General features: G+C 45.8%; 1 protein-coding gene across 3 annotated transcripts; it reads right to left on the bottom strand.

The window, feature by feature from the left end:
* Nucleotides 1–6,380: 6,380 nt before the first annotated feature.
* DDO (D-aspartate oxidase) lies at nucleotides 6,381–14,231 on the bottom strand. Of its 3 annotated transcripts, none has more exons than XM_085056168.1 (5): nucleotides 14,132–14,231; nucleotides 12,077–12,283; nucleotides 11,773–11,881; nucleotides 10,789–10,965; nucleotides 6,381–8,294 (listed from the first exon to the last, which is right to left on the bottom strand). In XM_085056168.1, the coding sequence occupies exons 2-5, from the start codon at nucleotides 12,246–12,248 to the stop codon at nucleotides 7,727–7,729; spliced, it is 1,026 nt and encodes a 341-aa protein (XP_084912294.1). In that variant the 5' UTR covers nucleotides 12,249–12,283; nucleotides 14,132–14,231; the 3' UTR covers nucleotides 6,381–7,726. The 3 variants fall into 3 exon arrangements, with proteins under 3 accessions (XP_084912294.1, XP_084912296.1, XP_084912295.1); XM_085056170.1 differs by lacking the exon at nucleotides 14,132–14,231 and adding an exon at nucleotides 13,945–14,022; XM_085056169.1 differs by lacking the exon at nucleotides 14,132–14,231 and adding an exon at nucleotides 13,703–13,926.
* Nucleotides 14,232–15,883: the final 1,652 nt, after the last annotated feature.

Genomic DNA, 15,883 nt, shown 5'->3' with positions numbered 1-15,883 from the left:
TGATTCTTTAAGCAACCTAAACCATTCATTTGTGTGACAGAGAGGCTCCCTCCATGGCTGTAGTGTGTTCCCTGAGGGAAGGGTTGTTTTTCAGAACTTTGTTTTAGCCAAAATGCTGACTGAAGGTTCATACACAGGTGCTTCCAAAACACCGACAGATGGCTCAGTCACTTAATTCTCTGGTGACACAGAAAATAAATAACCCTCCCCTACTTTTTTGGCTCACAGATTGAAGGAAAGGCTAATGTAAGGCTTAGATATCAGGTGGTTGATATCAGCTGGTTGACTGGGACTTTGCAGGAGTTGAATCAAAAGGCGGGAAATGTGACAATGGCAGGAGCACAGCCCATGGTGCACATGCTGCTCGTGGTGCATGCCTCTTGCTGTGTGAGAAATTTATTGTCCTTAGGGTAGGTAATGGACATTAACAGGAACAGAGGAAAGTGGTGTGGGGCAGTGCTCCCCTAGTGCTGCCTGCTGTCAGTAGTGTGAGTCTCAAAGGACGAAAGCAAAACCCAGGAAAAATATTCCCTTGAAATTGCTTTTACTTTTGGAAATACCATTTCTATGAAGTTGTTCACTTTCAGAAAAGTTGCTTCCCCCTTTCTTTTCTCCCCAGCCCCTCCCCTTCTTAATAAGGCTGGGTTTTGATTCATGTCTGCTTCTCCATCTCCAAAATATGTAGTTTTTACTTCTTCATTGAGAAAAACAGACATGGGGGGAAACAGTCCATTTCAGATCTTAAAACAGCAGTAGTTTCTAACACCTGAGCACACAGAGTTGTGTCTGAGCTCCCCAGGAGCCTGTCCAGGAGCCAGTGGACACATGGGCCAGGCTGCAGCCCCACAGGGAGTGCCCCACAGGATACTCAGCCCAGGCACTGCTTGAGGGGCTGGGGGTCCCCAAGAACCCACAGCATGAGGAACTGAGGACACTTGGCTACCCAAGACTCCACCCAAGCGGCTTACTCTCCAGGCTTTTGGTGGGGGAAAAGCTCTGGGAAATGCTGCTATAGCAGCAGCTTTGTCTAGGATTTTTTTTTTTAATTTTTTGTTAACTACAGCTTCTGATAAGCATCTGCCTTCACATTTTACTGTACTTTTTTAAAGTGTTCTCCATAAAAAACTGGTCCACGATCGTTTTTTAAAATTCTATTGCAGCATCCAAGTCCGCCAAGCCTTGTAGGTATGTGGGAGCCTGAGAGGCACCCAGATTTCAGCGGAATTAAGCATCACACCATTTGCTCTTTGAGATGGTGTGCGGGCTTTTTCAGCAGCTGCTTGATCCAACATCTCCCTCTGGTGGAAAGTAGGGAATAAAGCAGGATAAACTAGAGCAGCGTACCACGTAACAATAGCCACTTGATTGCTGTGAAAACAATAAAAATCTCGGTCCAGGCCATGATGTTATCTCTGATTGCTACATTTATTCCTAATGAATTTGAAGTTTATCTAAAATAGTCCTCTACTGGAAAAGAATGGTAATGAATGGTGAATGCCAATTTTCCTGTATTTTCCAGAAATTTGTTTTAAACAGAGGCAAAAGCCTATATCAAGACAACACGACTTTATGGCATTGTTTCTATGAAGAAAGTAAAAAAGAAAAATTCCCTGTTGCAGAAAACTATTATTTTGTGCTCAAGCTTTGAAATCCATCATACACCCCATCTGCTCTCTGGAGTTGCAAGGATTGATAAAAATGTCCCAAAATATAATCGTTCTCTTTCTATACCACAATTACACCTTTGAAGTTCTATGTGAGTGTGACAGATTGGTTGCCATCTGCCAGGGGTGCCTCTTCAATGCAGATCAGAAAGTGAGGATAAGAAGGAAATACTCAAGTACAGTTTGGATAACTTATGTCCAGACACGCATGGGCTTAAGAAACAGCACAGGGATAAAATGCTTTGCACAGGTGACAGCTAAGTCTTTAAGTGCTGATGATGAAAGCATCAGCACGGGGAGGTCAGGGAGGTTTAATGAACCTTCCACTGTTAATCCTCTCCCATGTGTGAGTGTTTCTCTGACAACTTGTTCTGTGATTCCAGATGAACACTACAGAGCTGATGTGGCAGCACAGACAGATTTAAGATCAAAATGGAGTTTTGAAAATTCCTCAGCTGCCAGCTCAGCTTCAGCTGGAGCTGGAGAGGTAACAGAGGCCATATTTTTGTTTCAGCTCCTGGCAAGAGTCTTGAGTGAGGAGCAGAAACTCAGGGATGGCTGATGAGACATTGCTGGAGACTGACACTTGGGGCCAAGCAGCTGAAGCAAGACAGGACTCATCTCTCCAAACTTGAACTGCCTGAAAGCAGTGAGTGTCAGTGACATGGCTTGAAGGCACTGAAATAGTGTGACTGCCCTTTGTGGGCAGGTGTATAGTTGGCAGCATCACTATATATCTAGGATTTCTTTTAAATTATTTAAATTTTCCATGCTGAGAGAAGCGTAATGGAGCAATGTTCAGTTATCCCCAAAATATTAGGACATATTACTGGCAAATTGAAAGCTTCTGGAACTAAAAGATGAGTTTTCTGAATAGAATTTTCAATCTTTGTGTGACATGGCTTTAGCCAGGGAAAAACCTCTGTGAGAAAGAGTAAGATTTGAAAAGGAATTTCAAGCTAGAGATTGGGGGAAGTGAGGAGCAAGACAGGAGCAGGGAATAACGATGGCATTTCTTTAAAGGTGCCGTTTTGACCTCTTTATAACCACAAGTAAGAGGGAAACAACAAGGTGCAATCTGGACTAATAAAGCTCATTTTATTAGGGCAAAGGAGCAATCGGGCTGAATGTATGCTTGCTTCTGTTTGCTATAAATGTGAAAAGAAGATACAGTTTTAAAATCCCCAATTTTTATATAAGGGTATTGAAATGTCAGACATATTCCAGAAGGAATATAATTACTGGGTCATTGTAATAGCATGATAAATATTACATGGGAAAGAACCAAAACAGATTCCCTCCGAATGAGGAAAAGGACATGAACTCTGTCAAACTAAAAGCAGAAACAGAAAGGAAGACTAAAAACTATTTTGAGGAAATAACTTGCTACTAGACAAAAAGCTTCCTCTATCCTAGCAGGAGCAGGGATCCTGCTGGAGGGTTCTGCAGGTGACCAGGGTGTGAAGTCAGCAGATGATCAGGGTGGCAAAGGAGTTTGAGAGAAAACACGTCCTAACACAACAGCTAAACAGATTACTTGTGTCTGCATTCAGCATAGCAAAGCTTAGTGAAATTCCCACGGCAGACCCATTTGTTAAAGGGATAATGCAGGGAAGTGCCTCAGACTGAAAGGTCATTAGATGAGGCTTTAGAATAAATAGATGCAAGGGATAGTGACAAATTCGTGAGAAGCAGATGTTAGTCGCTTGTGGATTTTTAAGGAATGTTAATGGAAATAGTTGCACTATAAGAGCCAGTGTATAAGCTTTTACTTAAAACAGTAGAAGTAAAAAGAGGATGGCATGTGATACTGTTTTCTTTTAAGTGCTGTAAGGAATCTAGAGAAATGCAAGCCACTAAATCTGACACCTGTGGCAGGCAAACAGCAAAAGCCATAGTAACAGAAGAGCTGCAAGGAGAGACACAAAGAGGGGAGAATTGGCAAAGCTTTGCAGTGAGAACCTATGAAGCTGTGCTCCACCACCCTCTGACGGCTTCAGTGGAAACTGTGAAGCTGCAGATGAGAGCAACCCGCTCGGTGTGATCTGCTTAGCTTCTGGAAAGCCCTTAATAACATCTGTCACCAAGGACCCATTAAGAAACTAATCTGGCATGGGACAAGAGGGAAGATCCTCTCATGAGTCAGCAACTGCATACAGGATAGAGAGACAAGGTAAGGATAAGTCATCCATTCTTCACAGTGGAGAGAAGCCACCAATTGCACCTTAGAGGGATGGATTGTGGTAGAGCCAGTGTTCATCCACAGACCCATCACTCAGGCAATTGACTGATCTGCTGGTGGTACCAGTTTAGTCAAGGTAGTAAATGCAAACTCCTCAAGGAGCTGCAGAAATCATCTCATAAGTTTGAGCAAAGTAACTGCAGGTGAAAACCAGTGTAGTTAACACCAGAAAAAACACCTGGCTGAGCTGGGACAAAGACTGCCTCACTACCCAGCCTCAGCAATGGCCTCTGAAACAGCGAGTACCACTGAGGACAGGTATCTTGGAGTTAGGTTGTCACTTAAATGCTTGTTAATGACTGTAAATAATTTTAATATATTATGAAGAGAAATCATAGAGTCATAGAACGATTTGGGTTGGAAAGGACCTTAAAAATCATCTGGTTCCACCCCCTGGCATAGGCAGGGACACCTTTTTTGAGACCAGGTTGCTTAAAGCCTCATTTAACCTGGCCTTGGATGGTTACAGGGATAAGGCGTCCACATCTCTAGACAGCCTATACCAGGGCCTCACGACCCTCACAGTGAAGAATTTCTTTCTAATCTAAATCCACTCTCTTTCATTTTAAAGCCATTCCCCTTTGTCCTGTCATCACATGCCCTTGTCAAAAGTCTGTCTCTCCCTTTAGGTACTGGTCTCTCCCCAGAGGCTTCCCCTCCCCAGGCTGAACAACCTCAAGCTCTCCTAGCCTGTCTTCACAGGAGAGGTGTTCCCATCCTCTGATCATCCTCATGGCCCTCCTCTGGACTCTCTCCAGCAGGTGCACATTCTTTTTATGTTGGGATCCCCAGAGCTGGGCGCAACACTCCAGATGGGTCTCACAAGAGCAGAGCAGAGGGGCAGAAACACCTTCCTCACCCTGCTGGTCATGCTGCTTTGATGTAGACAAGGATACGGTTGGCTACCTGGGATGTGAGCACATATGGATTGGTCATGTCGAGACACCCCCAGGTCCTTCTCCTCAGGGCTGCTCTCAATCCATTCTCTACCCATCCTGTATTTGTGTTTGGGATTGCCCCAGCCAAGGTGCAGAACCTTGCACTTGGCCTTATTGAACTTCATGAGGTTTGCACAGTCCCACCTCTCAAGCCTGCCAAGGTCTCTCTGGATGACATCCCATCCCTCCAGTGTGTCCACTGCACTGCATAGCTTGGTGTCATTGGCAAATTTGGTGAGGGTGCCCTCAATCCCACTGTCCCAGTCACTGATAAAGATGTTACACAGCACCAGCCCCAATACTGACCCCAGAGAAATGTCTTCATGTGGGACACCAGCCCCTCTTTGTTAGTAAGGACACCTCTCCTTTTTGGCTGCTCTGTAACTTGGAGAAGGAACCTCCTGGAATGCTTATGCTTTTCTGTGCTGTCCCCTCCAACAGATATGTCCCCATGAGGATCTGGGCTTGTGAACAAGGCAATTATGTATTATGTAAACCAAGATTCTTCAAGGCGGGAAAGAAGAGTCCAAAAGGGAGTATGGTGGAGCTTTATAAACTCAAGAGGGGCCATGGAGAATAACTAGTCACTACCTCTCATAACATGCAAGAAAGGGGCATCAGATGATGTTTTCAGGTTCAAGAAAAACACAAAGGCAAGGAGCTCTGCTCCTGGACAAAGGAGTTTCTTCCTTTACAGAACCTGTTTTCACAGGATGTTGGGAAGTACAGAAGCACCATACAGTTTTAGAAGTCAACAACTATGTGGAAGATAAATCATCTGAAACACTAAGCTGCCCCTCAGGTGAGGAGGACCTTAGGCTAGAAATGTCTGTCCCCTGTGTTGCCCATGACCAGAGCTAGGACACCAGACTGATGGGCTTTGCAGCTGAACCTATTCTGACTCTGTATCAACCAGACAATTCTTAGAAGCAGCTTAGAAGAAACCCCATGGCCCTGCAGAGCAGAAGTGCAGAAGCACAGCTTTGGTTTCTTATGGGTCTGTGATCACCCAATTAGTATTAGCAGTGTTTCTTGCTACAGGATAAATTACAGTGTTTGCTATTTTTTTAAAGATTAAAATAAAGATTAAGAAAAAGGAGCCTGTTCTCATGTTCTTTTTCCATGTGTTTTTATGTTCTGTGTTAGCTGAGGACAAAGCTGCAGTTTGACAAGCCCTATGCCAACACTGCTGCCAAAAGCAGCAGCTCTGCCCTCTCATACCACTGGAAAGGACAAATGGCGGGGGTGGGGACAAAGGGGGGAATGCAAAATTATCCTTCAGAGCTGAGACGAAAGGGAAAAGACTGCTGAATGCAGGGCTGGCTTAGGCTGGTCTCAGCCGCTTATTGACCTATAATTTAATTTGGTGATGTTTCTTCTGACAGCTGTCCCTTGCAAATGATAACTGTCCTCATGCCCCCTGAGAACAGCAGGAGATGGCAGCCGTGGCTGAATGTGGCCTTTCTTGGCCCTGTCAGGCCATCCCAAATGAAAGAAAATCCCTTGCTTGTGAAAGGAAACACTACAGAAATGACCTTTGCTCCATTATTAGAAATTTATTTATCAGTTAATTTTATTCACTGAAATTATTGAAATATTTTTAATGGTTTTGTAACTCTAAGGACAAAAAGCTAGACAAAAAATGGATGATAACAGTCTTACGTGAGCCATTTAAGATCTAATAAGTGGTTTAATCCCTAACAGTCAGATCTGTACTTTGATGGTAAGATTCAGTTTTGGAGAGTGATTATCTTCAGACACATCAAAGGGCTTGAATTGCTGAGGGGAGTGTAAAGCCCAACACGGCCTCTGCCATGGAGTGAGAGGGTCTGGGCTCTGGTGACTCAGCTTTCTTACAGCAGAGGAGCTTGCTCATGTCCAGTTACAGATAAATTTTTGCTTAGGGTGTTTATCTAGTCTTAAATGGCTCTTCTGTGAAACTGATGCTGGTGCTAGAATCCTTGTTGGTTTGTCTCCAATTTATTCATATCAGCTGTTGCAAGGAAAGCAGACAGTATTGATGTGAAGTAGAAAAGGGATATTGCATTCCCAAACCCACTCTGAAAAATCCTCTTCTGTAGAACAAAGGCCATGTAAATGTTTCTGTGCAGGGGAGGAAGGGAGGGCTGGGGGGAAATCATTGGTGTCTGAGAGCAAAACATGAGGGGCTTGAAGGAAAAAAGCAGATTTGCAAACAAGTGTGAGAAAAGATGCCCAAAACTGTAGCTCCTGTGGGGCAATATTAGCAGAAACTTTAAGTTCCCTAAGGTGCAATATGAGCAAATGCAGTCATTGGTACCACAGACCTGCTCTTAAAATCACACTTGCCTGATCACTGTGTGTGACAGTGACCTAACATTGCTCTGTGTAAGAACTGATCTGGAGCACTGTAATGCAGCACTGTTTTCCTTCTAAATCATATAGACAACAATAGCATTTGTTAGCAAGATGGCAGGAGCAAGGGCAATTCTGGATTAGATTTGGTACAAGAGGAGACAACCGATTTTTACTAAACCTGAGCCTAGTGCATCTGATACCCTTCAGATGTAGATGCAGAAATGCTAAATTGATGGTTTTTCTTTTATACTGCAGCAATCTGATCCCTGTTATGTGAAGAGTATTTGAGTATCTTGTCTTCTCCTTTATGTGAGGCTAGGACACATGCCCAGGGCAGAAACAATGCCAGATGGAGGGTATGATCAGCTGGACTAATACTTGGATCAACCCATCATGCCTTGCCAAGGTGGCAGAAGATACCACTGAGTATCTGCAATGCTACAAACTATTGACTTATTTCCCTTCTATCCAGTAATGAAGTAAAAGTCCAAGGTGCTACTAGGAGATGCAGCACTAGCTGTAAATGGAAAAGGAGCCTCTGGGATTCAAAGCTTGGCCCTCGATGAGGAGCCTTGCAGAGCAGAAATGCACTCTTCCACCAGGTGAGCAGCCTCTTTGGCTGTGCCCCTGTGCACTGAAAAGCCACCTGCCCCATGCCCATAGTTGTGGACCACCAGGAGCTTAACTCCTCCTTGTCTCAAAACCTCCCTCTGCACTCTCACACACTGCCTGGATGGCCTCAGGCCCACCTTCACCTCGATACCTTGAGCTCCCCGCAGTGAGGGCTCAAGAGAGCAGCATCTGTCAAAGATGTCTGTAGCAGTGCCAGGGTCAGGGGAGAGACTCCAACTCCCCCTTTCCCTGGTTCCCCCCAAGGTCACCCTGTGTATCCCTGGGTAGATGTAAGTTAAGCCATCCCCATCCCGGATGAAGTGTTTCACCCAAGGAGCATGAACCTTGAGGACTTGTCCCCTGACAGGGAAGAGCTCCTTGTCCCCCACCAGCTGGTGAGCTCCCATGCCTGCGCAGTTGACAACGATGTCATATTCGCTGTGCAGCTCCCACAAGTCTGCTACTTTCCTGGTGGATATCTGGGTGCCAGTTGCTTTCAACCTGCAAAAAGACTCCAGAAGTGAGGCAGAAAGGAAACCCCTAAACCCTTACGTGATTATTATGAACATTAACTAAATTAGATTGTCTTTGCCTTTACATACTGATCGAAACCAAACAACAGATGGGACAAAAAGCAAAAAAAATGCCATGAGAGTTCTGTTTGTGATTTGTCTGATTCAATCAAAGCTATTTTTTAGCCTGGTTGGGCTGGAAAAAGTACAGCAAGTTGAGCAGTTTTAGAGAAGGGTCTGACATCAGACCCTAGGTAATCGGTCAGGTCCTCATGGTCTCAATTCTTTTCTGCAGCAGTATCAAGCTTTAACAGCTCAAGCTAGCTGTAAAACAACAGATTTATTTACCAACTTGTTCATGCTAGTGGCAGAGCTATCGTACTACACCCCTTTTAATGTGCCTGTTATGCACTGCCACATTGATTCCCAGCTCACCTCCTGAGCCACGGAGCCATCTAGTGCTGTGTGCCAAGCCCTAAGAGCTGCACTAAGGCTGGGCAGATGTGGGATGGGACCCCCAGGGAACCCTCTAGAGTGGCAGCCAGGAGTCACCCAGGATGGCTCAGAGCACTATACATGCATGACTGCTCTTCAGTGAAAGTCCCCTCTTCTTGAGGTTCATTTTTGAGCTCAATTTCAAGCCAAATCCTCCCGTGAACTTGCCTGAAGTTTCAAGCCCTTCCCTGTGGAAAATCACTGGTATGAGATGCTGTCAGCTGGATCCTGATGCTGGGGGGTTTTCTGGGGGTTTAGACAGGTCTGTAATAATGATACACAAAGTGGAAAATCCTGTCCTCTGCAACATTCTAGCAGCTGGCAAAGTTATCAGCCTCACAATGAAGGTAGTGGTTTCCCACAAAGCAGTGAGTGAGCCAAGAATCCAGGGCAGAGTTGATGCTCTGGGGGCTGATGTAGCAGGACACTGAAGCTGGCTGGGAAAAACAGGAGAGATCTTGTGCAGCAGCTGTGGCAGGGCAACTTGCAGGGAGAGCTCGTAAGTGTTGTAACTGGGACTCTGTCATCATGCCATAAAAAATATACCAATGAAAAAACCTGCTGAAAACTCCTGAATTCAGGCAAGTAAGCAGGAAAAAATTCCTGAAGTCTATTTTTGGACTAGCAAGGTGGGCACAAAAACAATTTTCCTAGTAGATTGCCAGGAGAATGGTCTATAAATACTGCTCAGGTCACTAGGGGTTTGAGAATTAGTTACATGTTTAATATTCTCTCACTTCTCATCACCAGGGAGAAGAGAAAAAAAAAAAGAGCTTGATCATCTCATTAGACTACATCCTTTGAAAAATAAGAAGATGACAGCAGGAATGAGGAGGGAGCAGAAATCACATGGCAGATACTAAATGGGTTGTACAACTTAGCTGTCCTGCAGCAGAAATTTGCTTCAGTTAGGCAATGAAACATGACAGAGCATGTGTACTGAGTAGATGGCACAGACCTCACATGGCACTGGTGCCACAGGAGAACTCCCAGCCCGCCTGGCTGCTACAACAAGAAATGCTTTTTCACATTTTGCAGTGTGATGAAAGGCATCCAAGTAACCAGCTGAGCTGGCAATTTGTACCTTGGAGTCAGTACACATCTCTTTACTTAACCCCAAATCAGCTTGCAGCCTGTCGCTTTCTCTCAAGCTATCTACAGCCATTTCCTCACTTTAGAGGTACTTACTTGGATTAAATACATATCCCAGGTGTCAAAGCCCTTTTAGATCTGCATCCTGTCTCTCCTACAGTTCTCCAAAATCCATGTATTTGGGGAAAACTTAGAAATTTGGACATGGGCAGATATTCTAACAATGCCAATCCAGGCATGAACTCTGAAGCCACAACTCCTCAGAGTGAGAGCATCACCCATTTTATGCAGGCAAACATTTTCAGAAAATTTGTTACAAGATGATGCTGTCTAACATTTTGGTTTTTTTTTTTTTTACATAACTGGATTTAGAAATTACTCCAATTGTTGAACAAATTTGAGATTAATTGGTCCAGCTACTTTTTAAGTGCAAGTTGTCACAATAAGACACCTTCCTAGACATGCTTATTCTCTCAAGGGTTGGATGTATCTTCAAAAACAGAGGGGTATTATTTGGGAGGTCTGGCAAATGTGGAGCAGCCAAACATTTTCTCAGGACATGGCAGGCTCCTGATGTACCTTCAAAGTCTGGCTGGCCAAGTATGGCCCCTGTGGCTATGTTGATCCTATGCCCAAGGTCACTCACACTCCAAGCCCCACTGTACACACACTGGGAGAAAGTGGACATTGCATACATGGGGACTTTCACATTTTGGAAAAGCTGGGTATTTATTTCCTGTACTTCTCCCCAAGCAAGAATTTGTTGCATTTTCCACAGTGAGAAACAGCCTTTTTTCCAGTTTTGTTCAAATCTAAGGCTCTCAAGGAGACCCTGTCTTGCCTCCAGTCCCTCTGCTGGATTTCTCTCTGCATGCTCAGCCTGCAGCAAAACCAACCTTTTCTCCAGCCACAGCAGGTAGGGTGGACAGTCACATTTCAGTGTCGTAAAGGCCTGACCAAATCGGTGCTGCGGGAACTTTTGGAGTTCTGCCTCGGACATTGGTCGAAATCCCAGCACAGTATCAGACCAGAAAGGTAATTCTTCCTTGGGAGTGCTTTTAAAGACCTGCCACCTAAAAAGACACAGAACAAAACCTGGAAAACTTCACTGCTATTGCTCTGCCATGTCATGTGTCACCGCAATCTTAACACAAACCCAGGAGCTCAGGAACCTGTTTCTCCCCATCAGTACAGCTCTGCAAGGTTAACAGCAATGGGGAAACACTGCTGCCTGCTCCTGTAATACTGCCTGGGCAAACAGACAGAGGGGTGACACGGCTGAGCTTGAGGGTGACACACCAGGGTAAATAAACTGCAAAGGGTCCTTCCAGTGACAGTGTATGCACAGAGTCCCCTCATACAGTGTCCCCCCCACAACTGCAGACACCTGGCTGGAGCTGGTGGGACCACTTGCATGCCTGTTCACCATTCCTTGGGTATCCATAAAGCTACAGACTGCTCAGTCTCAATAATCCCAAGAGGCAAATTTTTGTGTACATAATAGGCAGCATAAAACACCCCCAATACACTCTCCCAACTGAATCCCTGTACTAATTGCTGAAGCTGAAGGATCCTGCAGTTCCATCCCTACGGAGACAACCCCTGCTGCAAAGAATTGGTGGGTGACAGTGCGGAAAACATCAGTTATTAAAAGACATTTGGTGCTGGTCAGACTTGAGTGGTTTTTCTGTGCACACCTATGCCTGAATTTTGCTTAAAAATACATCGTATCTGAGCAGCTACAATGCAGTTTCTTGGGAATATGGACATAAAAAACATTCCATGAAGGGAATACCCCTGAATCCTAGCAAGGAAAACCTGTCTGCCTGCTCCAGAATACAGCAAAATGTAGCAAAGGCCTCCCCAGGGGTTGTTCTTACCCCGAGACCAGGTGAATGCCAGCCTCTGATGCCTCAGCTGAGTTGCTGATGGCAAAAAGGTAAGTGAAGGTCTCTTTGAACCACTGCTTCTGCCTGTGGATCGGTGTGTCTGCATGTGAACAAAACCAAAAGTGCAGAGAAGAAAAATGCAAATAAGAGAAACATACAAATGAGTGTCAAGGATATGGGACAGACAGGGAACACAGATCAAGGCACTTTTCTTCCTGAGCCTCTGCGCATCGCTGCGCAGCTGGACACAGCTGCAGGAGGTGCCACAGGCAGTGCTGCCCTGAACTAAACGAACCTGGGTAGGTGTGAGGGATGAGCATCCCAGCTGCCACATCACTCGTCGTGTTGGGGCTGAACTGCTCCGAAAGGACCGTCACGGAGCAGCTGGGACAAGTCTCTGTGATGCACAGTGCTGTGGACAGGCCAATGACTCCTGCACCGACCACTGCCACCTTTGGTGAGGCCATCTCAGGATGCAGAGCCAGAGGAGAGAGGGAGCTACCTGCATTTGGAAACAATGTATCACATGTCACTATTATCCAGGGCAGGCATCAGGCTATGAAACCCCAACACGAGATGTAACACAACCCCCACCCCAGACAACTAATTGGAGGCTAACTGCTACACACAACCAGGATTATGGTGAGGATTAAAAAAATTCGTCAGCCTTTGATATGACGACAAAGTTCTGAAAAGTATTTCAACAGCCACTGTCTCATCCTCAGCACAAGAAAGTGATCTGCATGTGCACCACTGGTGTTTGGGCTGGTTTGGCAAAGGTTTCCTCAATAAAACCTGGAGGAGGGAGTGAGGCAGTCATCAAGTTTTCTATCATGTCAGGTGCAAAAGGCACAGAGCTCTGGAGAGACTGACTTTTTGGCACCATAAGCAAAACCGTTACTTGAATATTGGGATCTCCAGCAGTGAGTGCTGTCACTGCCTGGGCAGTGGAAGCAAATCACACTGGAGGTCTCCAATCTCTTATTTGTCCTTGTACCTGCCAGCATGTCCCTCTACCTTGGACAGATTTGTGGCCAACCAAGGCTGCCACGCTCTCTCAGCAGCACACGGTGGTCCCCTGGTGCCAGGCAGTCTTGCTGCTCCAAGGGCCTGTAGGTTTGCCTCTCTCTGCCTTACATTATAACTTGCTTTATGTCCTGGAGCAGCTCCACTCCACTCAGAATCTTCAGCTGCTGATTGCTATGCCAGGAAGTGCAGTGTTTCTATTTTCCCTTGTCCTGAGCAAGTTTTGGAGCTGGCACCTGTCCTGGGGAGTGGCACATAGCTCTTGGTTGACAATCACCTGTCTGCCCATCCCAGCAAGATGCCAGCCTGTGTTTCAGGCCACAGCCAGCTCAGGTCTCACACTGGCAAAGGCATGAAGCAGAACTGAATCATGCAGCTCAGTGCACCCTCAAAACCAGGACTAAACGGGACTAAAAGAAAGAGACCAGGCAACCTCACAGGTGATAAATACTTTAGCAGCTTTGAATGAGGTGAGTTGGGGTGCTCCTGCTGGCTCAGGCACCCCTTCAACGGGTTACTGCCAAAATCTGAGCAGGGATGTAGGGAAGAATCTCCCCTGCCTATGACTAATTTTTTCCTGGAACAGCTACAATATTCACTCTTGGAGAGGATGCTGAGTGAGATATGCCTTTAGTTTTGTGCCCTGATGGTTCTGGTTTCTCCTATGGGGCTTGCTTATCAGTGACTGTAGAAATTCAGCCTCACTAATTGCTTTCTGAGAACTTTTTCTGGAAACTAGTGCCTGCACTCATAATGACAGGCTGATTTACCATCTTTCTGTGGCTTTTGGCATCTTTGATGTAAATTTAGGCAAGACAGACCATGTAGAATTATGATAGGTCAGGTTTATTTATGAGATCCTTGCTCATAACTCTTCACACAGTTTCTCACTTACCCCTGAGGTTTTACAACTTCAAATTTGATGTCTCTGCTATGTAAGAAGGGAAAGCAGCAGGCACTCTTGCCTGTCATTGCATTCCTTCTGCATCACAGCCAAGGGTTGTTACAAACCGTCTTCTTCCTCTCAGGGCAATGCTTAGTTTCTTTCTGTTAATTATCACATCTTCTTTCACAAGCTGGCTACAAAAGTGCCCACACAACAGGGAAAGAGGACACAGTACAGGGGGGAAAATAGACCTTGGACCAGAACTGCTGGCCTGCACAGCTGACACCTGGAAACCCAATCTGGGAAAATGCTGGGGGAACAGGAAGGAGAAAGAAAGAATATTAGTAACAAGAAATTGGAGGGCTGGGTAATAATTCTGTAATTACTTAGGACAATTAGTTCTGAGAAAGGTATCTAAACACATTTTTATTAACAAACCTTCTCTCTCAGAGCTGGCAGCTGTGGAATGGCGTGTGGCTCTCAGAGTGCCCGGCAAGCCTCCCAGCAGTTAATGGTCAAGCACAGTCCTGCTTGTTCAGCTGCCCTGGAACACATGCAACGGGTACATTATCCATCTGCCAGAGATGTGCTTTCGGTTGTCCCTCACAACTCTCCTTTGCTGAAGCCCTTGGACCACGATGGAGATTGAATTTCCTGACTGACCTCCCTGTCTCTAGGGAAGAAAGGAGAGCTGTGGCTTGGTGGAGATTCAGGTTTCATAAGTCTACCCGGTTCAGATGGGATTTTTGCAGATGAGCCAGTTTGATATTAACTGATCCTTTTGCTGCAAAATCCAGTGAGGACAGGATGGGGCTGCTGACAGAGCTGGAGCCTACAGGAGCAGCTCAGACAGCCACCTGTTCAATGCACCATTTTTTCTTGCACCTACTGCTGCAGCCCAGGAGCTCATCAAGCCTTCATGCCAAAAATTAACTGGGTGCAAAGCAGAGGCTACTCACAGCTTGTATGAGGGAGCACAGCTTGGGCTTTGCAAAGCCACTGACACCACTATGAGTGCAAGGCCCACCTATGGCTCTGCCCTGGCAGCACGGCTTTCCTGCATCTTGCTGGGAGAGGGGCACAGGAGGAGAATCTATTTTTAGCTGATATGGCAGCCCAGCTTAGTCCCAGCAGGGGTGACACTTCTCAGCTCCTCAGACAGGCCTGAGGGTTTTGCAAAAATCAGCATTTAAAAGGCAGATCAGTTGCAGTATCTGCTGGGGAGGGGAGGGAGGCAAATAGTGTCAGGTACTGTTTAGCTCTCTGTCCCTTCTTAGTGTCAGAAGAATGGGACAGAAGCCAGAGAGAGTCACCTGGAGCTGTAATTCCCCAGCAATGAGGATACCAGCTACCTGATGTGGGTTTCCTGTCCCTGCCACCCTCCTGCTCCTCCTAGGACAGAACGAATTATTTTTTAAAATACTGAGACATTTTGTGACATGACTTCACCTCTCAGCTCCTGCAGCTGAGGAGACAATGTCAGCCTCATGTGACACAAAGGGGTCTTTATTCTTTCTTGCCTCAAGTAGCTGTATGTCACCACTAAGTGCCACTAACCTTTAGCTCTAACATCATTCTGGCAGTGGGTAACATGACCAATATCTACAAATACACTGCTCCCCAGCACACACACACACACAGACACACACAGGAATGTGCACATTCACTGCCAGCTGCAGCTGCAGCCCATGGTCACAGAAGGCTGGACACTCTCAGCTTGTGTCGCAACCCTGCTGGCCTACCAAAATAAGCATATTTACAAACACAAATAAACAGTGGAAAAAGCCCAGCTGAACTGTTGGCCAGGAAAGTCAGAACAGGAAGTAACTAAAGAAAACCAAAACTTGCTATATTTGAAGCCCTTGGTTTGCTTTTTTTAAAACTAGCTCTCATCATAAGTAAGTCTGAAACACTGTTTTGAATCACTTGAAGCCTGCGGTCATGGGGAGCAAAAGCTCAAGGGTTTCTGAGCTGCTGGAGGAACTCCTCATCCACCAGGGCAGCTGTACCCACTGTCCTTGTCAGTGCCTGCTGTGGAACACTATTTCCCTTCTTTTTTTTTTTTTAATCACTTTTGTTTTATCACTTCCCCAGTTTACAAGCACCTGTGGTGTTACTTCCCTTCCCATGACCCCAGCGAGGGTATTTTCTGGGCAAAGACTGATCCATTCTTGAGAGGAGGGGCTCCTG

The sequence above is a fragment of the Lichenostomus cassidix genome, chromosome 3 (genome assembly GCF_008360975.1).
Source record: "Lichenostomus cassidix isolate B80296 chromosome 3, HeHo_3.0, whole genome shotgun sequence".
NCBI classification, from domain to species: Eukaryota; Metazoa; Chordata; class Aves; order Passeriformes; family Meliphagidae; genus Lichenostomus; species Lichenostomus cassidix.
The sequence above is the reverse complement of the archived record's forward strand: the minus strand, read 5'-3'. Positions and strand labels throughout refer to the sequence as shown.

Excerpts from the sequence above, each read along its gene's own strand:
- DDO (XM_085056168.1), bottom strand. The coding sequence starts at position 12,248 with ATGGCCTCACCAAAGGTGGCAGTGGTCGGTGCAGGAGTCATTGGCCTG. Across the intron at positions 11,882-12,076 it reads CATCCCTCACACCTACCCAG|ACACACCGATCCACAGGCAG; the intron begins GTTCGTTTAGTT and ends GTTCACATGCAG. Across the intron at positions 10,966-11,772 it reads GGCATTCACCTGGTCTCGGG|GTGGCAGGTCTTTAAAAGCA; the intron begins GTAAGAACAACC and ends GTGTCTTTTTAG.